Source organism: Megalops cyprinoides, chromosome 2 (assembly GCF_013368585.1).
Source record: "Megalops cyprinoides isolate fMegCyp1 chromosome 2, fMegCyp1.pri, whole genome shotgun sequence".
Lineage (NCBI taxonomy): Eukaryota > Metazoa > Chordata > Actinopteri > Elopiformes > Megalopidae > Megalops > Megalops cyprinoides.
Genome location: NC_050584.1, coordinates 15697825 through 15722549, shown reverse-complemented (window position 1 = coordinate 15722549; position 24725 = coordinate 15697825). Strand labels below are relative to the sequence as shown.

The window sequence follows — 24725 nt, the reverse complement described above, 5'->3', positions numbered from 1 at the left end:
TGAACCTTTTGCCATTTTATGAGCAATCATAGGATCTGCAGGGCTTTTTGAATGATGTTGCTCACTGTTTTTTTTTACACTTGATGCCTTTTTGGGGCCTTACTCTTATTCTTTGAATTTTCCAATCTTAAGTGCTGTTTTTCACTCTGAGCATTTTTGTATTGGCACTACATTCACACCATGTTGGAGCAGTAATATTTATTTTTATGATTCTTTAAGATTATCTGTTTTATTCTGACTATTTTTAAATCATGGCCTGGTATGACTTAATTTCCAAGTTGATGCTGCAGATCTGCAATCAGAGTGGTGTTGGTATAATTGCTACAGCCGGGAACACATAATCCCTTCTTCCGCGGGCAATGTCCTGGTCTAAATCCCCTGTGTAGCAGTGCAGTGTGACTCTTGTCCTGAAAAAGTTGTGCAAGCTGTGCAGTCATTTTCATTTGTGGAATAAGCAGTGAAGCACGCTGAACTTTGCACCTCAGACAAACGTAGTCAAAATTACTGATTTTTTTTTCCACAGATCAACATTTTTTGGTCAATTTCTTATTTTTCGGGAAATAGAAGATGGAAGGGTATGCATGCATCCATGGTTACGTGTTGGGGGAAGAAGCCAGTAGCATTTTTCATTGGGAGGACATTTGCACTGAATGGTGGAGGTAAAACAATGCCATTGAGTTGATTAGACAGTGACTCCTGAAGATGCAGTCATTTGAACAGTTTATACACTACTGTTCCAATACACATACTGAATATACCCTCACAGCTTGAGCCAATGAAGTCAAGTCATGGCAAAATATATCCATTATTGTTGCTGTACAATGTATCCTCAGCAACTAACATATTGGAAAAACAATCATTGTGTTCAGTGCAACCCGAGGCAGTGGCTAAGGGAGATGCAAGGGGAATAGTGTTTCAGAAATCAATATCTGTCCCTTTTAAAGTGGACTGAGGTGCACTAGAATTTAATCTTCTGTGTTCCTAGAATGGCTAGAGTGCTGTTAGCTATATAATGAAAAAACATGCAAGTAAATGTAGCAACAGCAAAGCAGTGAATGTCCAACACAAATAATGGCACTCCAGTTCTTTCTGCAATGTGTCTGTTTTAATGAAGAAGAACAACACCCAAATAACTCAACAAATGCGTGAATGGTATCTTAAACAGTGAAGCTGACTTGTACCATCTTAAAAGTTGATCCAAAAATGATCTTAAAAGAAATGCTTTAAATATTATGAAGATAATATATTATAAAGACAAACTATTTTTATTTTGCTTTTAACATATTTGTTCAGTCTCAGAAACTACTGTGCTTATGATGTTAGCAAGGTTGATGTTAGCAACAGATTTATTTCTCTAAAAGCAATTAGTGTTCTTCTAAAGTCCTCCGCCACCACACTAAGGGGACTGCTCCATACAAATACAGTACCAATGTGTAGTTTATGTCAATGAGGTATACTCTGCAGCACAGAGACATTTTCCACCCTGAAAGTAACCTTCCAATCCCCACTCATTAAATACAGGTAGTATTATTATTATTATTTATTAGTATTATCAAATACATATAATGTGTCCCCTCCTTTGCCTCACTGTTTACAAAAGATACTGCAAAGCAAGAAGTGCCATGACTCGACAATTAATGTCATGAGGCAGTTTGCCAAAGTGTGAATGCAGACCTTGCTTTCTTAGATGAATGAACTTCACAGTTTACATTATTTAAGTGCTTCGCAGGGGTACCTTGCTTGTGCTAAGTATTTGATGAGGACTGGGGACCACCAGCTGCAGTCTGGTGCCTGCTTATTTTCTATATCAGGGTATCAGGGTATCTGGACTGAGAGAAGGTGGTTTTGAGGAAGCCCCACTGATAAACTGCAGTTACACACAGTAGCTCAATTCAGCTTGCTAACTAACAAACCATCGAGAGCCAGTTCGGACCTGACCAATTTATTGTTTAGGTAATTGGCGTTTTAAGATTCAATGGAAACAGATTACAGTGGGTAGATAATGACAGTTGACCATTTATTCAGTGTTCTTGCTTCATTGCCCTGTTTCTGTGTTTCGTGTTGTATTTGTAAGTGTGTTTGGTAGTGTGAGATTTAGCTGACCAATTCAGAAGTGTTCAAGGACTGCGTTCAGGTGACAAGGATTATCATTAGCCATGCCTTACAACTCAGGGGGCAGCAGTACGATATCATTACAAGTGGGATAGCAGTGACGATCAGGGCTTGTAACCCCAAAGTTGCTGGTTCAATTCCCTACTGGAGTAGTGCTGTAGTACCCTTTGGCAAGGTGCGTAGCATTATGCTAGTGTGATGAGGATGCCTGAAACGGGTAGTAGCTGCCAAGGAACCCTGACCATGAAAAAGTACACCCCCAGCTCCAATGAATATTCACAACAAAGGAATAGACTTGGAGCCAACTCTTACTATATTCCCAGAATGCACTGCATTATTTAAACCTATGAAGATGCCAAAACCTTTGTTTGCAAATTTTAAATATGAGCACGACAGCACAAATACCTGATAAAGTCAGAGGAGGAGCTCCATGAGAGATCATCAGAGATATACAAAAAATATGTGGCTTAGAAAACTGTTTGTTTTAAACTGAAAGACATTTTTCATATTGTTGGACTCACAGCTAAGTTTAACAGGCTGTGCAAGACACAACACAATTAGTATTCTACATGCCATGTGATATTAATATGCTGCGATCTTGAATTACATTGTAATTATATGTAAATCATAATATTAGTATTCAAGTTAAGCGAAATGCTTGTTTATTTTACTGATGTATAATTATTAGTGTCTGGTCAAATAAATTATCACTGAAATGTTAAACTTTTAATCATTCTGCCTTGCATTTGGTGCATCTTAATAATAATGCAATATATCTGCATTTCTTTCCTTAGTATGAGAGATGTGTTTTACCCAAAGAGTCCAGGGTTGCTATTATGCAAATATGTGCTTCTTCATTAAAAATAAATATGCTCTCTTTTCAGATCCTGACTTTAAAGACCTTGGAGTCCCGAAACCTCTGCCCGGTAGGTATAATTTATTCTCTACTAAGTACCATCCAAATAAACGTACCTTACAGCTGATGCATTTCCCAAGTGTTCTCTAATCTATTGTTTTATGTGCTTCCTGCGACTCAGTTTGTGAATTTGAAATGGGAGGGCCTGAAGGCTTTGTCGAATCCCAGCAAATCACCAAAGACGGCAAAGCCTTACAAACAGAGGCAGTGGACTGCAAGTGGTACATCAGAGCCCCTCCGCGCTCCAAGGTCAGTGCCCTGCAGCCATTGTGATCATCAGAAATGGTTGTCATTTCGTCATCACCCGGCACCCCCCCTTCCCTATAAAAAGCGCAAATAATGTGTCAAGACAATGAGGTGTTTCACGCACATTTCCATTTTATTTCAAAAACCCACTATAGAAATGGCCAGAAGCAAAATATATGTGCTGCAGTTACTATATTTGCTAAGTGGAGAAGTGACTGCTGAGGGCTATCTTATCAAGAAAAGAGAAGCAGGTGGTACTGCTGGATAATACTGAAATTGTGCCAGAAGTGAAATACTAAAGGAAAGCTTTTCCTTAAAAAGGTCAGACAGAGCAGAGGAGTGCATTTGGGGTCAGGAATGTTTTTAATTTGGAGTAATGTCGTCAAAGGAAAGGTTTGTGGCTGATGAAATGGCTGTGGCATGCAGCTTTATTCAGCTATAGGCTGGCCACTGTTGTGTGTTTGTTTACCTGCTCTGATATGTTGTGTGTCAACAGTGTTCTGTGCTGGTAAGCTGCCATATTTTCTTCATCAGGATTTCCAGTCAGCAGGAAGAACTTTAACAAAGTGCAATCACTGTGTAAAGTGTTTAAAATCAAAGATGGTTACTTGATGCAGTTTCCCCAAAGCAATTGTAAAGGTGGATGGCTGTGGGTGTAGCATTTCCATTTGAATGATTATAATAATATAATGAACACTTTATACAGTGACACCTTAAAAGCTATATAAAGCTATGTAAAGGCATTCATCAACTTTTGTGAGATTTCGTTAGTCATTATCATTTATAGGCACTTCGGATATCAAAGCATGCAGTCTGTCAAGAGAGTGAGATTTCTTTAGATAACAGCACTATCGGATGTCAACAGTGGATCAAAATATATAGCTTGCAACTACCAGCGTACTGCATAAGAACATTTAAGTGGTTTTAACACCAACGTTACCCGACGGTTCGTGTCTTCAATGTGAGATTATTATGAAACCAGTGAGACAATAAATTTGCTCCATATGCTCATGAGACTTGATTGTTGTGAAAGATTATGAATAGTGCTATAATTTAAGCCCAGGAATCTGTTTTATCCTAAAAATATTTTTTCCTAAAACTTATTGTTACAGATTCTCTGTAAAAATAGTAGTAGACTCACACGCTTAATGATGGAAGTTTCAGATTTTTGTCCTTGTGATGACCAAAAGCTCTGCAGGTTTTCTGTGATCTGGCAGCAGGTTGACCAGAAGCAGTCACAGACATTGAAATCCATCACAGTTTTACATAACAGTCACAGATATTGGAATTTATTACTATTTTACATAAAAAGATTTTAACCAACCAAGTCACCAGTCATGCCACTGCTTCTTTCTTTCTTGTAATGTATATGGACACACTGTGCAAAACATCAATTTGCCACTTAAATGGAATGTTTGTTCCCTTTGAGTATTAGCAAAATCTCAGCGTGGTACTGTTCTGCGCCTCACTGCTTCTTGGCACCAGCATTTCTTTTTATAACTACAGCAATTCAATGCATTGACCTGACAGACTACAGGAAAGAAATCTCATTGGCTCAGCAGTCGTGCGTGAAACAACAGGGCACGCGGACTTAATGAGAGAACCAAACCCATACAGTGAGGAAGTGTGACTTCATTTCCTTAGCAACTGCTAAGCAACCATACTTCATCTGATCCACTGCCCCTTCTGTTTTCTGCTCATTTCCCCAATACCAATGTTTTATTGTCATAATTTTGACAAATTTTCAATAAAGGACAGCCAAGTGACAATAAAATGAAAGGGTATGAAACCCGCATATGTAAGTAAGTTATTGAAGACGTTTTTCAATTGATGTAATTTGTTTGTATTTTCGCTGTTTGATATCTAAACTTGAAACCATGTTAGTGTATGTTGCAATTTTGCCAAGATGGGTTCAGTCAGAAAATGTTTGACAGTTTTCGTTGTAACTTTTGCCAGCGGTGTCTTGTCTGTCTACCTTTATTCCCCTTTTCTACCGCTATGTGGAAATCCATACCCCTTATCTTTTGATTTAAAGTGCAAAAAGAACTGGTATCTCCTGTTGGAAGATGTGGTTTGTTCTGAATTTACTGTCTCAGACGGTATTTACTGCTGTAACTCTAATGCCTAGAAAGAGCCATTCACTGCTTTAAATGATAAAGGGGTCTCAGAAGTCTAGGCTTGCTGCAGCTTTATTGTAGCCCTGCAGTGTGGTCCTACTTCATCTGCCATGTGTTATTGCACTCTATCAATCCCTTTTCCCCTGACAAATCTGCAGTTTTATTGCTTGTTGGGATCAGTGAAGCAGATGGATTCAGCCTGAGTTATGGTTAGCCATGGCCCTTATCAATAATTACATTTCAAGCAAAGAGAGTGTATTTTACCTTGTCTTTTCCCTATTCCTCTGGCAACACTCTTCAGTGAACAGTTTGTTCAGTGGTGTGCACTGATGTGACCCATGGTAATTATGCAATGGCTTGCAGATGATGTTTTTGTTTGATGTGATTTATTGCCTCTGCAATTGATTTTGGTGTTATCTGATGTCCTTCCAGGCTCACAAATCAAAACCATACATCCCCCTCTCCCTCTTCAGATATCCGTGGGACGGAGCTGTTCAAATCATTCATAATATGTTATCCCGTTATCAGAGACAACTGAAAGAAAGACATCTCAATGTATGGTTTTCCACTTATTACCATATAATAGATGTTACATCTGAGAAAGGATTATGTCATTAATCAGTATTATGATAAACTCAATAAGTTCTCATTGATTCCTCAATCCCACTTAATAGATAACTTCACATGATGTGATCTACAGTATCGTGAATGTTTCTGTGTGCTCTCTATTTCCAATTTTTTCACACTATCTGTGTTAAGAACAACAAAAAAATAAAGAGATTTTATTTCAAATCTCTTAGATTTGTTATATAAAGAGGTAAAATCAATGTCATGCTGTATTTTCACCAACAGAAACGTCAGCTGTGTACGCAAGTGAACTCAAATACCATCACTTCTGTTTATTTCTTGTATAGTCCAATAGACATAAAACCGACTGCAGCTGGATTGTCTCTGAGGTTCTCTAAATCCACGTTTCAGTGCAGATGTCAGTCCTAGATCTCCATATTCTTATATTTTGCAGACAAATAAGTGTGGAAGTTCTCTTAGCGTTCCTGACGCACAGGCCATAATGGGCTATGTCTTGCTTTGATTTATTTTCTGGTCAGGCTGTATACTTTCATTTTCATTTGCTAGCACAAATTCATCCTGAGACATATGAATGCCGCATCTTCATGCAGTACAATAATGTACCCATTTCACTCCAGCTGCCTGTAACATCAGCTGGCACTGGGTACAAATTAGTCAGCAGGGCAGACGTGTTCTGCACCTCAAACATGTCCACAGGAACAGATAGATAGCATCCAACTTCCCCCAAAGGTTGTTGCTTCAATATGGAGTGTCCTGATAATGTATTCAACGCATCAGGAGAAAATAAATAAATGAAATACTGTAAGGTGGCTCGAAGAGTCTAATTAAAACATGCTCGAGCAATCAAGCAAAATCTCAAAGACTGGTGAAGTGACTGCAATGAAATGTTTGGGCCGGTCCCAGGAGGATTCTAATACAGGAGGAATGCCTCTGATTGGGTCAGGGGCAGGGGTGGGGGTGGGATGGTGGCTTCTGGTTTTTGGAGAAGGGGACCAGGGGACAGCACAGTATTAGCTCAGTTCTTACAGGAATTCTCTAGGGAACTAAAGTGGTGAAGAGTGCTGGTCTCAGCAGGCAGCAGAGGCTGTGGGGGCAAAGGGCAGCATATTTTGTGCATCAGTAGACAGATCCTTTGCCCCTTTAGCTGACATGAAGAGCCCACAGTATTCACAGGGAAAAGGGATGATTCAGATGGTAACCCCCCCCCCCAAAAAAAAATGCCCCTCGTATAAAGTTAGTTATGGTCCGATGAGACATTTCGCGAATGAATCCTTTTGAATAAGACACCAAAGACGGAAGAGGGAACAGGTATCTAATCTCTTGTTTTGACTCTATTTTGGACATTGTAATTCATCCCCACCACTCCTCAATGGGATATGGTAGAACAGCGCAGACCACATCTAGATTATGGGAATGAGGATATATTTCTTACATCCAATTCTTTTACTTACTGTTTTCAGAACCAATTGCAAATAAATGTGTACTGTATTTCTAAATTGTTTTTCAGATTTGTTTTATTGCAGTGTAAATATGGTTTGAATCTCTCTGTGAACGAATTCAGAGAGAAGAATAATGAAAAGTGTTGCTGATGTAATTCTGCTTACCTCTGTGTATGCTGTGGCCCATTTTAATAAACCCATTCTATAACTGACTGGCTGTAGGAGCATATACAGTATTACTAATATGTAAAAGTAAAGATATGAGAAAATCGTGAGTAGCACTGTGTGGCATAAAGGACTGGGAAAATTGAGTAAATATTTAGCCTTGAGCACAGAATTCAGGGCTCACAGAAGATCTGGAATCCTTTCATAAAGCCTCTCTCTGTGGGGAGTGCATTAGTCTCTCAGTGTGGTAGTTAAGATACATTTCCCTCTGAAGAAGATTCAAGGCTTTCTCTTGGTAATGAAGGGTCCACACTTTATTGCATAATGCTGTATTTCAGTAGCATCAACTTGTTGACTGTGCAACCCAATGAGATGTTCTATAATGATGAGAGTGCAAACCATTTCATTCCCAGTTTTATATTTAAGCCAGAATTTCTTCTGACTTTGTGTTTGTATGTATTTATGTCCATTTCCAGGTCTCGTGATTGTCGCTGATGTCATCAATGCTGTAGTCAACAGCCAGGATCAATGAAAAGTCCCCGGTCTCAATGAGTGTATTAATCTGTAACAGTGATGGTATCTGTATGATGCATCATCTTCATTTGTGATTTACGATAAGCTGCCTCCGCAAAGCTATCTCATAATGATGTTTTATTTTGGGGGTTGTGGGGAGGGGGGATCAGATTTTTGATTCTTTGTGCTTGGGAAAATGAATGAATGCATTTACCAGCTGATGTTCTACCCCTTGTGAATATGCTGCTGCAGTGCTCATTTTAACCAGCCAGATGCCGTGGCGTATGGAGCGCCAAATGTGTGAAATGATGTGTGGGGAAATTTGCATATCTCATTTCTCCAGGATTTTTTTTTTCTTTTACTCGAGTGTTGTGGCTCATGCACAATCATTTGTTCTATTTGAAGCCGCCTCTCGACACCCACACCATTTAGGCTCGCTGATGAAAAGTGTTACACTGGAGCATTTCTAAAGGGCTGGGATTCTGAGGAGAGAGCCATTTATAATGCCGGAGGCGTGGGCGGAGAGGCAGCGGATATGTGCCATCGGTGGTACGCTGTAAAGGTGCAGAAGCCCTCACGGTGTCACGGAAGGCAGCACACTGTCCGTGTGTTACGAAAACCCCGCCGTGAAGAGGGCATGAATGGTGACACCTGCTTTTAACTGCCACATCCCACTGCCTGCAGTTCCGCTGAAGCCAAACTGACACTGTAGGCTCCATTAGTTCTTTGCATTAGTGCCATTTATCTTAAGGAATTAAAGCATCGCTTTTTCTGTGTCATGATGGAAGCGCAGAGCTCTCATTAAATGTAATGATAGCCTGCCATTGGCTATGGGTCGAAACCAAAGCTGCTATTGTTTGCTACCCCAGTCTAATGTACTAGGGGGTAAGTTTGGATATAGAAACTGTCAAGTGGATGTTGTGGCTTTGCAACACATAATGAGAGGGTTATTATAACAAAGCATTACGGTACTGTGTTTCAAATACACTAATTGGGGCTGTGTGAGGACGCAGGTGAGGGTTTTTGCTTATTCAGAGTATCCGTGAGAGCATTTGGTGGGATAGAAAAAAAAATATATATATATCCTTTCTGCTGTGAATAATACTGTTTTGATGATTCTCAAAAGATTTGAGGGATGTGGAATTCATTTGATCAGCCAGTTTCTAAGACTTACACATTCAGTCTTCCTCAAACCTAATCCCCATCTAGCGTTTTTTTTAAATGCTCTCCATTTTCATAAACCTTTTACAACGGATACAGGAGATTGGCCTCCTACTATTTTGATCCAAGCTGTAACAATGGCACTTCTTTAAACCATTGTGTGCTCTTGACAGCTACACCAGCACCAGCAGCGGAAATGTGATTTAACTGGAATTTTAAAATTAGGGTTAGGCGCACACTTCTGATTTATCTCGGGACTCTTCCCCCCTTTTTCCACCCCCTGCAGATCTATTTGCGGTTCTTGGACTACGAGATGCAGAACTCGAATGAGTGCAAGCGGAACTTTGTGGCAGTGTATGATGGGAGCAGCTCTGTGGAGGACTTGAAGAGCAAGTTCTGCAGCACGGTGGCTAATGATGTGATGCTGGTCACAGCGCTGGGGGTGATCCGGATGTGGGCAGACGAGGGCAGCCGCAAGAGCCGATTCCGGATCCTCTTCACAACCTTCCAAGAGCGTAAGGCATTTAATGAGCCAGTTCTCTGGCAAGGCAAATTAACCATTACCTGAGGGACTTACCGCTCATTGAAGGCGTTAAAAGGAGCAGCTCTGAAAATAAAAACAACTGAACCATAGGTTAACTTTAGAGGAACCTATTAAAGAAGCACAGGAATTGCATTTATCTGTGGGTGTTTATGGGTTTCCACTGACTGAATATTGTTGGCCATTGTAAAGGCGCAATCTTTTCATGGCATATGATTATAGAGGCTTTTCAACAACAGCCGCTATGCTGAAGAAGATTACTGTAACAAACAAGTGACAAATAGAGAATATATTGCAGAATTTGAAATGAGTCATTGTGTCAGTGGCTGCTCATTTGAAAGTAGGCTGTTTTCAATATATTACAGCCTTAGGCAGTTAAAATGAAATAATAATAGTTCGTAAAATAAAACTGGTGGGGAACAGCTTTTATTAAGGATGTTGCTTTGGTCTTCTTGAATGCAGACATATTCTGACCAAATATATTCATTCATTAAAACATCCTCTGCATGATAAGTGCCTGTAAATGGTATGAGGCTGAGATTCACTTGGACTTTAGTGTGATTTGTCCTTAAATTTGAGTAAAAAAAACATATGCAAGTGTCAGGTTCCCTCATTTCTTGCACGTCTGCCATCATTGCACATCATTTCACCAGCTGTAAACTCTGTCATTCATTTCAGCCAAAATCTGGTTCTTTTCTTTCTTGGAGGGGTAATTTCACAAAAATAGTTAAAATGAAAACACCTCAATCAAACCATGGTTATTCACTGTTGTTTGCATTGCTATAATGTATTTTTCCAGTTAGAAGGTATTAACGTGGTTGAGCCTGTTGTATGGAATTTGTGGGTGTACTTGAGATTTTAATTCCCTTACGTCCATGCAAATTAAGTCAGAAAGTTCAAGCTCATGATCTTCTCAGAAACAATCATTAGTGTCATGGTCAGACTCAGTACAGTTTGTGATGGTCTGAAAGATGGAAGGAAGTATGATCATTTTAATGTAATGTTAGCAAGCCAGCCAGTATTAAGTGCTCAATGAGATATTCGTTCCCTTGTCATGGCCCTAGAAGAACTAATAGTTATTGACCATGTTACAGTGAACTTGTGACTTGCTGTGCAGTTTACCAATTGTAGATCACGTTTGTCATACTGATTTACAAAATAATCTGTGGAGAGAAACAGTTTCTTACACTGATGTACAATGTCTATTACTGACATATGACTCAAAATACATTATTGTATTTCTGTCCCTGGGTAATTCTGTCTGTTGTATTAACAAGCTGTATTACTGCAGTTTGTATGCAGGTACGTAGCAAGCTAGCTTGCTAGCCAATTTGGCTATCAGTACTACCAAGGCTTTATATTGTGGTAAAAGTGGAATGTCTTGGTTTATATGTGAAGCACAGGCAGAAGTATGACATGAATAGTTACCATGAGCAACATGGTGTTATATGGTAACACATTTTATCCCTCTGAATTCTTGTTTTGAGCAACATTTCACTGTCACATATTGACCCTGAGTTGACTGGTTCTATTTCAGTCAGTAATCCACTGAAACCTGTCTCTAAAAATGAAAACTAAAAATGCATGCACAAATAACATGGTGCCTGTGTACCTACAATGCTAGGGGTCCACATAATCTGAACATTATAGGGTGCCTGTGCATCTGCGGTGCTGGGCTCCTCAATGAAAAGATCCCAGAGATCCCAGAATGGGCAAAGGGTCACAGGCCACCTGGCTCTTGATTCAGGGAAGCACATGGACCAGTCGTTTCGGCTGTGTTAGACGTACAGCCGCGGACCTTACTGTGTACGGGAGCCCTGCGCGGTGCGCATGAGGAAAAGTGAGTGTTTAATGTGCGATGTGAAGCGCAGCACAGGGTGAGGCTCATCATTAGAGCATGCAGCAGGGATCAAACGGCGAGCCCTTTAATGGTCCTGCGGCCTGGAGCCCCAAAGCCCGCTGCAGCCGCTCTCCCAGGACTCCCCGAGCACCCAAACCACTCAGCCGCATCCTACCAAATTCAACTCTGATAGAGAGATAAAAAGGAAATGGCAATCAGCCCCCCTTTTTTCACTGAAATATTTCTGTTTGCGCTGTAAGGTCAGGGCTTGGAAGACCTTGTCTCTCATTTCTCATAGACTGTTTTTGCCTTAATTAACATGTAGCACTCTGAAGATGAGAGCTGAGAGCATACTCCTTATTCCGGAGTGCGAATTGAGAGACATGTCAATGGAGTTATAAAGCAATTCAGCAGAGAGAAGTTTAGATCAAGGACGTGGAATATTTTATATCCTCTTTCAGGTGCATTCAGGGTTTAAAGTACCTTACTGTTGCCACTGTTCATGAGCAGCTGCAGGAGAGTTTAAAACTACCTTTTGTGGTAGAATAGTAAAAGCTATAATTATTGAATGAATTTTTAAAAGCTATTCACGTTCTTTCACAGTAGCACGAAATTTCACATGCAGTGCACGTCATTACAGTTTTTACAGTTTGCCTACTTTTGTCCATATCAAAACAGATCAGAACTGTAGCTCAGAAAGGCCACTCCAAGACCCCGTCAAAGTATACATGTAACTCATGTTAATACTAGAGTATACAAGGTAGTGTAAACACAGCCTGTTGACACTGATCAGCCCTGACCTTTGATGTGATGTTCTGATGCTATGAATTATTGCTTCTATTGAAAAAATAGAGCATGGTACCTCAGTTCTGAAAGTGCAACTGGTTTAGAGAGGGCTGGAATTCCTGCTGGATTGTGACCCTCCAGGACTGTTGTTAAATATCCTATCTCCATATTTCCGCATAGAAACGGAGAATGACTTACCTCTGCTCTCAATGAAGAGCAGTTACTCTGGCAGGAGTGTGGTGGGGATTGATACGCAGTTAAAATACCCTGTATGTTATAATGTTTGATTGGATTTTTCTCCCATTAGTTTCAAAAACCTTAGCCCAGCGGAATAATAAAATTAAAAATTTGATTTAAATTTGACTAGATAATACTGAACTTTTGGACTGTTGAATGTCTTATCCTTACTGTGTCCTCTCAAGCTTTTACATTTCCATTCTTACAGAACCATCTCAGGCCTTTTTTGTGCTATGTATGTGAATCAGTAAATTCCCCTTTCAGTTATTAACATGTTCAGGTACAGCCTAGTTTGGCATACATAAATACATGGCCTGGAGCTGTACCTATGAATGAGAAAATGTCAAATGTCTACAAAGCAGAGAACCATACTGTTTAGATCTCCATCCACAGCTTTGGTCTTTTGTCTTGCCACTCAATTATTTCATTGATAAACTAAGTAGTAACATTCTGGTGTGAACAAAAGGCCAAATTTATTATAATGTGACTAGAAATTAGTTTCACTGAGGATTAGTCTGAACTTGTCTTTTAATATAATGAGACTTTGTGGGCTCTGATTGGTAGGGGGTGCTGCAATGCCACCTATTGGCAAGAGGAAGCACTGCAACATGGTCTGATTGTGAGGTGATACAGGTGTGGTCAGATGTGAGAGTGATGACTCATCCTAATTTTTCCCCATTATTATTCACCTAGGATTAACACAGTGATGCATCTCCAAGGCAATTTAACACACCTCTGAGCCCTCTGTTTCAGGGAGTGATGTATGAACAAGTTGGAGAGAGTTGGAGGAGAAAATAAACATTAGACACGTCAATAAATAATCAGTAAATTCAGGAGCAATCAATATTTCCTTAAAATGTTATTCGTTATGACAAGACCCAATCTTATTAAGGGAGCAGCATTCTCTGTGTGTGGTTGCAGAGTACATTAGTCTGATTGGCGACTGAAAGAGAGGTGTTTTCCCTTTGAAAGTCACCTTCATTTTTAATTACAGGACCGCTACGGCCTCTCCATTCATAACTTCAAACATAAAGAGGAGCCTTCAATTGGATTATTTCATGTCTGATAATCTTCATCCAGTATTTCTCTTATAATTGCAGGCAATTTAATTAAGAACAGTGTGGCTGAACAATGCCCGTCAGGATGATATAGATTAAATCTGCTGCAGGGTCTAAATTAGCCACCAAAAAGATAAGGGTTGAACAAAGGTCAAGCGGTCTATCTGCTGCTTCATGAAACATGGGCATTGACAAGTGAAGCGTGACAAATGAGCTTCACAATACTAAAAAATACTAGTATTGTCCTTGAGTTACAACCTTTTACACATTTCAAGTTAAAACCTGCAAGTCAATACCGTGTGTGGGAGTGTGTGTGTGTGTGTGTGTGTGTGTGTGTAGGGGTAGGGGGCGGGGGGTGAATGGTTGGTGTTAGTTCACTGCCAGGCAAATTACTCTGACTTTTACTCTGATAGCTACAAGATGTCATGCCACCTCATCTGGCTTTCAAGTTCACACATGAATGGATTTGTGAAAGCCTCTTATTCAACGTTTTTTTTTTTTTTTTTTATTCAGCCGATGTTTTCATGCATATTTCAGAAGGTGAATGAAAATTATTTTAGAACGGAATAATGCAGATTTGAATTCTTAGGCTGTGGTGTTCTTCGACGTTCTTTGAGTGTAATGTATGTACATACATCCACCTTTTTACGAACACGCCATAGTAATATAGAATTTAATCCATTCTTCTTGATTAATTTGCTCAGTAATTCCCAAGTAATTAATGAAATGGAGCTTCCACATAAATAATAAATTCATTTAAATTAAATTCATGCTTCTCTTTGTCATGTTTCTGTATTGTTTACTGTATAATTTTAATCTTTATTCCTCTGTTGTAGCCCCATGTGAAGCCGATGCTTTCTTCTGCCACAGTAATATGTGTATCAACAACACTCTGGTCTGCAACGGGGTGCAGAACTGTGTCTACCCCTGGGATGAGAACCACTGCAAAGGTGAACAAATCTTTTTTTCTTAGAAGTTAGCTGGTGAACACCACAGGTTTATCTGGCAAATGCACTGGATGATGTCTACCACTGATGGTGTGCAGGTAAGGATGTTGTGTGCATTTAACTGTTCTGTCAGCAGCCAGTGCTGTGCATCATAGCTGTGCCCAACATTTGAAATAAGCAGCAGGCAGAATGTGGTATGAGGTATAAGATCCTTGAAGTCACAGCAGTCTCAGTTCACCTTGGTATATGGATTTTCCTGATGAGCCATGGGTGCTTGGATTAGGCTCCCCATGCTGGTGGCCTTTGGGGTGGAATAAAGACCTGAATGCAAAACTAGGCACTTGTATTTCAAGGCAGCGGTAACCAGCACAAATGAAAAATGACTGCAATTTCCAAAAGTAGTTAGACTCATGTGGGCTTATTTTTCACACAGGCAAAGCTCTCACTTCTGCAACTGGCTGAGCTGAAAATGTGCTGTAGTCAGCACCTTATCAGGATGTGATTTGTGCTTCTTGTTTTTTTTCCCCTCTTTTTGTCACATTAGATATTGGCCTCAGCATTGTATATACATCCATCCTCATTATAGGTAAAATCCTCATTAGCCTGAATATTTCCCAGGGTAAGGCTGAGAACAAATAAAATTTTGATGCAGTCTTCTCAGCATTATACACAAATATCAAACCTTTCCTTGAGCTTCTCTTTTTCCCAAATGCTTCAGTCTTTTCCCATTAGAACTTCCACACATGGTGACCTGCACTGGCTGTGACTCCAGGTGTAATATACGATTTGAATTATTTTCTAGTGGTGGGAATAATTTTAACTCTTTATCTTTGTGTCACACAGAGAAGAGGAAAGCTAACATTTTGGACAACCTCAACAACACCAATGGGACAATAATCGGGGTCACCTGTTGCATTGTGATTATCCTTCTCATTGTGTCCGTTATAGTTCAAATCAAACAGCCCCGCAAAAAGTACATAATCAGGAGAGAGGACTTTGACCCCACCATGTTCCAGGAGGTCTTCGAGCCCCCCCACTACGAACTGTGCACCCTGCGCAGCACGGCTGCCTCGGCCGACCTGGTGGACCTGGCCGACGACTTCGAGAACTATCACAAACTGAGGCGGTCCTCCTCCCGATGCATTCACGACCACCACTGTGGATCTCAGATGTCCAGCCTCAAGGGTAGCCGCAGCAACCTCAGCACACGGGACGCCACCATCCTGACAGACATCCCGCCTCAGCCAATTCGGCCCCTGATCCCGCCCACCAACCGGAGGAGTATCCTGGTGATGAAGCACAGCTACTCGCAGGATGCCGCTGACGGGTGCGATCTGGATGAGGACCTGGAAGAGGTGCCCACCACGAGCCACAGGCTGTCCCGGCACGAGAAGGCAGTGCAGCGGTCAGTATCCATTGATTTTTGATGAAGACTATCACATGGGGACTTCTTTTCCCAGACTTTAATTTCTTCCTTTTTTTCCTTTTTTCTCTTTCATTCTTTTTTGAAATTTCAGCTTCCTTTTTTGCTTTGATCTTTCCTTCTTTCCCATTAAGACCTCTGCAATCATTCATTAAGGAGTTTATTAACATGGTGAAACCAGATTATTCTCAGCCAAAGAAGGCTAAAATGTTGTTTGAGTTGTCGCTCCAATCAGATTGCATGCTTAGTCCCACCAGCAGCCCAAGATTCTACTGCAGTATTGATATTCCTTACTTTTTGGATAAAATACTGATTTATGAGATGCAATTATATATTATATGGTGCATGCAGACTGCTGTGGATCTAAAGTCCAAGACAGACACAAAAATGTTTTTCCTGGTGAGTTTAAGTGCTCATTTTAAGATAAACCTATAATTACACATCATGTTTTTACTCCAAACATAAGGGCTTGTCTTGTGACTAAATATTAATAGCACTTTTTGAAATCTACCTAAATGTAGCACACATAAATTCTTACGTCAAATTTAAATAATTATAATATATTTATGACCATATTTGCATATGATAAACTGTGATTAATAAAAATGTCTTTCTATTCAGTGAAGTGCAAACTTTTGGCATGAACCAGTTTTTATAACATAAAAAGAAATTATTGTATTACTGCACCTTGGTTGCTTGTTAAGTTGGAAAGACTAAATGTTTACAAGGACTTACAATATGAGCAATGTTCATAATTATTCATACAGCATACATTTGATGTACCTTTGTGGTGCATGCACATCATCTGTGCTTGTGTGTATATGTTTGATGTGTATACATACATTACATGCTTGTTTTGTACATTTGGTTCCTCTGCAATTCCAGGAAAAATACAAAATAGTATTTTCTTCTAATTTTTGCATGCAAGTGTTCCCGATTTCACTTAAAAACACTTATAATCAAATGTACTGCATTTATGTAGCACATGTATGCATATATATTTTTTCTATGCAAAAGAGTATTACATTAAATGAAAGAGCCATAACATTACAGGTTCTGCCTCATTGGGTCTCTAAGCAAACATGAATCTGAGTACAACACAACTAGGGTCTAAGAGGCAATCTCAAGGTAAGCAACTTCAAACAATGGAAATGTCTCCCTTTGTGTCTAGTCATCATTTGACAATGTAAGTCAGCATCAACCACGGTAGATTTTATTTTATGCTTTATCCAAAACATTTTACTGATCGGTTTTTGTTTCTTTTTTAAGACTCATTTTCATTAAGGTGTGATTATTTTGTCTTGCAAGCCATGTTTTGTGGTGTGTTCTATGATTTTTGTCTTTGTTTTTTGCTTGAGTGTGTTTTTATTGTAAATGTTGCTGGTTTTAGTAGCTCATCAGCATGTATGTTTATTCTGATATCTTGTTTGTTACTGGAAATGAGAATGCACTTTTCACCTTCCACAAACATTTGAACCATTTAAGCAGAAGTTGATGTTCACACCCCATGTTGTTTTGTCCCCCATAGGTGTTGAAATTCCAATACAGTGTCTGCTCCATTTTATTGATTTTGTTATAAATAATCTTTAATGCAATTTGAAATTATATTTTTCCTCTCAAGATAATTACACCATTGTTTACTATGAGAAATGTGTATATTTTTCATAGTAATCTAGTGAATAGATAACTTCACACGTACAAAGACCAGTTTGGATACTGACAGCTACTTACTCATAGTATTTTCTCAGAACTACTATATTTTCTTAGAATGTGAAAAATAATTTCCTCTGCACCACAGGATAATTAACATATTTGAACACTCCCTTTGACAACTACTAAAACAATTCCTCTTTGCAAAAAATTGCAAACACATTTGTTAATCGTTAGAATTACACGTATAATACGCAGTAATTACACCTGCAGCTTTTCCACACAGCAGTCTTTGGGTTCAGTTTGTGTTTGCGTACCATTTAATTGTTTGTCTTTGTTGTGTCACATTATACAATGTATAATTTTGTGATGTATTTGCATATGTTTTACATTGTGTCACATGTGCATTGTTTCCATTATGTAGACTTCTTGAAAATAGTGCAATCCTGGATGAGTACGAGCAAGCTTCAATGAAATATGAACAAATGGACCGGAGATATACACCAGCATGATGACACATGGACACTTTTAGTGCACTATCTTAAATACGTAGATGTAAATATACTAGTACAATGACAGAGCTGAGTGGCAATGAGAATGAATTTTTAAAATCAGACGTTTCAAAAGTACGAAATGAAACTTGAATTCAGGTAGGCTATTCCATTGCCTTCATTGACATTTCAGTTTTTTGTAATTTGATCAAACCGAATTAAGAATGAAAGATATAAAGTTAAAGTACTTTGCATTTAGATTGTTTGACATAACTGTGTTGCTCAGTTCATTGACAGGAATGAAAGTGAACGAATTTGTTTTCATAGGTAGACATTCGTTTAAAAAGCATGTCATTTTTATTTGTTTTGTGCAGCCAGGTATAAATATTTTGTTTTGTGTTCAATGCTTGTGATCTGTACATCTGTACAAGAAATATGTAACATCTGTATTCATTAAGTGATCTATTTCGATAACTGATTTCAAATCTGTCCCTTTTCTGTGTTTTTTCTATATACATTTCATCAAGAAAGGGCATAACATATGCATGCTTTTTATATTTATCAAAAACATCAGATAATCTCAAAAACTGACCTTTAACTTCATCTTGCAACTAGTTTATGCCCGTCAGACACACCTATAAAATCATGGCAAACTATGTGAGAAACAATTTGACAATTCATTAATCATTAATTAAAATGCATGCTAAGAGATTAACTCAGTTCTAAACTCACAAAAACAGCACACGCATTGTAAGTGGCCTAATTTTATTTCAGAATTTATGTCTTACAAGTAATAATTTCAATTACATGTGTTAATTTTAAGACAATATATTGTTTCCCACATTTTGTTTCCTGGTATAAAGTAATCTTTGTACACAAAACAAACTTTTTACCGGGAATAACGCAAAACAGATTAAACAAATTATACAGGATGCCTTTCCTAGCTATTTTCTTCTCAATTCATGCTTTGTAAAAGGAAATAAAGCTAAATGAGTTTCTTTTAATGTTTTCATTAAATTCATTTTGTTTCCTATTGGGTTGCACGTGTAATGCTTTTCATTTGAAACTTGTTTGATGAATAATCTGAGAAGAAGACAGGCAAGGTATAGACTGACAGTGTAGGAAGGTAAGCAATGATGCTGTTTGCAGCACATACCCATTGGACAGTGCGGTGTTTTATTATCTAATACAGTTTTAGAGTACACAGAATCACCTGCTTCAAAGACAATAAAACCGGAGGGAACTGAAAGAAAAGAGAACTGAAAACCACAGCTAACTGCAGCCCATACAAGTTTATGGCAGACACCTGTAGCTAATATTTACTGCAGAGTGTTGTTAATATCTGTGGAGATAAGTTAAAATGTAATTTTTGTATGCCCTTGAGCAAAGAACAACAACCACCAACTTGTTTACAAACTCATACAAATTGACTCTAACACTACGAATGCCTGCAATTAGCACAATGTAATATCATTGACCTCATTATGGGGTAGTCTTAAAAAGGGATACATTGATCAAAGGAGTAATGAACTGAAATTTTGTAAAACAAAACAGATAAATAAATAATAGAACTGGTATGTAAAGCTGTTCTTTAGTCACAATACAGGAGACTCATATATGCTTACAGAAGTGCTTATAGAAGAAATTGAACTTCTAGAGTTTCTTTTCTCACCCGGATGCTGGCTCAGGTTAACACTTATACATGTATCACCCCAGTGTGAATCTACCCCTAAGACTGTTGCTGTCTATTTGGCCTGCTAGCAAATCCAAATGCAGTCCAACTGGATGCAACAGAACTTCCACTTCAATAGATCTTAACAAAATAAATCCGATAATGAACACTTGTGCCCAGTGAACTCGCAAGAACCACCCATGACTTTTAGCAGAAAGACAAAGAGGACAGTAATCAGAGTGAAGTAACACTAAAATGGCAGCAAACTGTGATCTAACAAAATGAGTCAATTTTAGAAAGTTCAGCTTCCTGCCCTCTCGGCTTAAAGGATGTCAGACTGAAATGCTCACAAGATTATTTTCGTGAGAAGCTCACGTTTGGTTTGGCCTGGCAATCACTCTCAATCTTGTCAGTGTATGGCTATAATCAAAGAAATGCCTGCTACATCAACTCAACAAACAGCATGGTCTGTTCCCTGATATCTGCTAATGACCGTTGATACTGTGTGTAATGCTCCCCATTGAAATTTACATGAAAAACAGACATTATGACCCATACATGTTTAATTACCCAACCCTTTTCTAACTATCCTAAAATCCATCAGTCCCAGAATCCACTTGGGATATATTTTTCAGCATCCCAACCTAGTCTCACCATATGGCAACACCATATTTTTGTTTTAAATTGTAATTTTATCTCCATAATGTGAGCCCTATTTAGATGGCCATTATTTTACATGAGTGCATAAAATGTTCATCATTATATTAGATGCAGTATATTCAATATTTATATTTTAGTGTGTGTCATCTATTGTTTTTGTTTTCCATGACCAGTTGTGGATTCATTAAATGTTACTGTGTCCTCCTGTCTGTTTTCAGTTTGCTTGATGTATGTATGTGTTTATTGACACATATGTTGTTGTTTCGTTCTTTTATCATGGAGGTGTTTGTCATAGGGTCAGTCATATAATGTTAAGAATGCAGTGAGTATTTTGTGTTACTTTAGGAATTCCATCAATCGTTGTTTAATTCCAAAAAACAGCAAATTAAGACCTTGCACAGGACTTATGTGTTGAAAAAACATTCAATGTGAAGTTTGACTTTGCTTTCATCCGCTCAGCATTGTCCTTAATTGATAATTTAGAATAATTCATAACAATAATTAGTCACTAATTTTGTTTTTGTTTTGTTTTTTTATTTTTATCAACTTTTGATGCCAAGACTTCCAAAACACAGAGATACTGTAGATACCTCAAGGCCCTGCTTGTCTGTACTGTATAGTGTATGAACAGTATAGCCTTCACAGTTCTTCACCTTTTTCTTCATGCTTGCATAGATAACACAGTCAACTGTGTTAAGATTATCTTTCTGTATTTATGAAGCCTAGGTATCATTTAATTATGACAAAATATGTTGGAAGATTCAAACAATAAATAATCATGATTCTGTGCCCCATTAAAGAGGGCTCTATTAAATACACACTGAGAAAACAATTTCTATACTGATCCAAGTGAAGACAATGCAAGAATTTGAAAAGGGTTATTTTGAATGTGTTTCCTTTGCAAATTTACCATTTTTCATAAAATTAAGTGATTGGTTTGCAAATTTGTTGTTTACAAATGAATGAGGGAACTCAGTTTGTTTAATTTGTTTATTTATTATTTGTTATTTGTTTGTTTTTAATCATTGTCAGTCTTGTGGAAGTTGAATAAAGATAACTGAATGTAAGCTGAATAAGAGAATGTCACCACTGACACTAGGCCCCGTAAGAAGATTCATTACACTTGATGTAAATACAATCAACCCTCTTCAGAGGCTTCAACTTGATAGTGAAGAAATACTGGACCTGAAGTGGACCTAATGGTGTTTTCATTTTTCTACAGGCAGATACATCATTCTTCTGCATCTTGCCAAGTTTGACCACTTATGGAACTAACTCTAAACCCCCTCATCCATCTTGAAAGAACTGTTGCTCTAAGCGACTATACCAATTTATTGTGATCAAAAAAAGAGAAAAGAAAATACAGCATTTTTTCTTTATTTGTGAACGTGTTGGCTCTTTTCTTTGTTGAACGATGTAAGGCACCTCTGTGTTCTTGAATTGATTTTAATCATTAATATGATTGTCTCAATGTCCTGTGTTTCCATAGTAACGATACCTGGAGTCACTTTTAAGAGCCGAATGACGAATTTCATTTATATTTAGACAGGAAAGTGAACATAACAAAAGTGTAAAAGAATACATAGGTGTTGAAAAACACTGATGTTCAGTAGGTTTTTCTGTCATGCAGAACAGAAGTTATCGACAAGAAGGAAGAGAATGAAAGAAAGTAAAGGCAGCTGTTATTAAAAGGAGATCTTACAGTGGAAGAGTTCATTCAGATTAGGACCGTTGGTGTTTGTGCCTGTGCCAGAAACCTTGTGATATTAAATTTAGTTCAGTGTGAGAATTAACAAAAACATTTTACACAGAGCTGACTGAGTTGAATTTCTGACAGAATTTCTCTTCCCACTTATTCTTTCTGAATGGACTTCAGTCATGTAACAGCTCATTCCAAGAGGGAAATCAGTCAAGGGTAACCATTCACTACACATTTCATAAAGTATTGTCCACAATAGAATACATGGGTTATACCATATCAAAAATAGGGCTTGACTATGCATTCCAAAATGGAAAGGATCTGCCCAGAATAATAACAAATGCAGAAAGAGTGTTTTTACACTTGGTTGTTTTCCACAATAGACATGATTGAAGCCTGTTTGCAGCAATATTGATACTTTATTTGATACCAAATTATTCTGGACAGTATGTGTTTTGAATAAAGTCATTACACTGGCAAGTACATAAAACCAACTGCATGTTATTTATATCTACTCAGTGGCTTTGTAGACAGACATTGCCCTGATTACTGTCATTCATTTGGTGGAATTACATTGCATTTCTTTTAAAGTGCTCAAGTTGCATTGTGAGGCACCATTGATCAAAATGAGCGTTCTCGTGGCCCATCGATGGCTGAAATTATATCTACTGGTGATGACACTCCCAACAGGACACTCCTGACCTTGGTAACAAGTTTGTACTTCCACATGGATGACCAGCAGAAAATAATACATATGATTGCAAGCATCTATAAGACCAGATTCCTTGGCCTTATAGATGCAGCTACGTTGGGTCACTCATTGTAATTCAAATGGCAGTAAAGTAATCACACATTCCACTTAAGCCAAAATGTCCAGCTATATTGAGAAGCCAGGGGTGCCTGTGTTACAGCCCAGGGGTTGAAAACAGCCTGCTGCCAGGTTAATCAAATCCTCTGAGCGATTCACTAAAATCAGGATATTCAGCTCTCTGCAACAGGCAACTGAAAAAGCTGGGAGATAAGAAACAGTAAGGCATGTTAATATGTTTGGATGGAAAATATAATTAAATGGTGTCTAAGTCACACAGCTCTTACCAGTGTATCTGTTGCCATGAATGATGCAGCAATATACAGTTTTGGGACCTACCTACCAACTCCAAAGAAGTGTTTCTTAAGCACAGAAAATGCACAAGTTAACCAAATGTACTGTGAAAGAATAATTTGGCATAACTAACCTCTTGCAAAGAAAGGTTGGGTATCACAGTATCCCTTTGAAACATTCTGTGCAATGGAATATTTAAAATTAATAAATGATCTGTTAGAATCCTTTTTAAACTGCAAGTTGAGGTTTTTACAACTTAGAGGCAGATACCAACAACTACCGATAACCACCTTGGATAGGGTAAATCACTTTCAAAATGGAGATATGCTATATGTCCAAAGGTATGTGGACACCTGACCATCACACCTATGTGAGCTTATTGAACATCCCATTCCAAAACCACAAGCAAAAATATGGAGTTTGCAGCTATAACAGCCTCCACTCTTCTGGGGTAGCTTTCCACAAGATTTTGGAGTGTGTCTGTGGGAATTTGTGCCCATTCAGCCAAAAGAGCATTTGTGAGGTCAGGCACTGATTAGACGAGAAGGCCTGGCTCGCAATCGGCGTTCTAATTCATCCCAAAAGTGTTCAATGGGGTTGAGGTCAGGGCTCTGTGCAGGCCACTGGAGTTCCTCCACACCAAACTCGTCAAACCATGTCTTTATGGACATTGCTTTGTGCACAGGGGCACAGTCATGCTGGAACAGGAAAGGGCCTTCCCCAAACTGTTGCCACAAAGTTGGAAGCATACAATTGTCTAAAATGTCTTTGTATGCTGTAGCATTAATGTTACCCTTCACTGGAACTAAGGGACCTAGCCCAAACCCTGAAAAACAGCCCCAGACCATTATCCCTCCTCCACCAAACTTTACAGTAGGCACTGTGCATTCCGGTAGGTAGCGCTCTCCTGGCATCTGCCAAACCCAGATTCGTCCATCAGACTGCCAGAATGTGAAGCGTGATTCATCATTCCAGAGAACGCCTTTCCACTGCTCCAGAGTCCAGTGGCGGTGTGCTTTGCACCACTCCAGCTGTCGCTTGGCATTGCGCATAGTGATGTTGGGCTTGTGGGCAGCTGCTCGGCCGTGGAAACCCATTTCATGAAGCTCCCGACGCACAGTTCTTGTGCTGATGTTGCAGCCAGAGACAGTTTGAAGCTCTATAGTGAGTGTTTCAACAGAGGATAGGAGGTTTTTATCTGCTATGCGCTTCAGCACTCTGCAGCCCTGCTCTGTAAGTTTGCGTGGTCTACCGCTTCGTGGCTGAGCTGTTGTTGCTCCTAGACACTTCCACTTGACAATAATAGCATTTACAGTTGACCGGGGCAGATCTAGCAGGGCAGAAATTTCGCAAACTGACTTG

The 24725-nt window shown here is 38.9% G+C and overlaps 1 protein-coding gene across 2 annotated transcripts in view; it reads left to right on the top strand.

Annotated features, from left to right (window-relative positions):
* The window catches only part of neto1l (neuropilin (NRP) and tolloid (TLL)-like 1, like), a 64955-nt gene extending 43106 nt beyond the window's left edge, over window positions 1-21849 (top strand). Inside the window, exons 5-10 of one of the 2 annotated variants that reach the window (XM_036521813.1) lie at window positions 2997-3038; window positions 3150-3277; window positions 9544-9772; window positions 14556-14669; window positions 15510-16071; window positions 21785-21849. In XM_036521813.1, coding sequence (XP_036377706.1) covers window positions 2997-3038; window positions 3150-3277; window positions 9544-9772; window positions 14556-14669; window positions 15510-16071; window positions 21785-21821 — 1112 coding nt within the window. In that variant the 3' untranslated portion in view covers window positions 21822-21849. Of the gene's footprint in view, window positions 1-2996; window positions 3039-3149; window positions 3278-9543; window positions 9773-14555; window positions 14670-15509; window positions 16072-18163; window positions 18252-21784 lie in introns of those variants that run through there. The other variant, XM_036521812.1, reaches the window with a different exon arrangement.
* Window positions 21850-24725: the final 2876 nt, after the last annotated feature.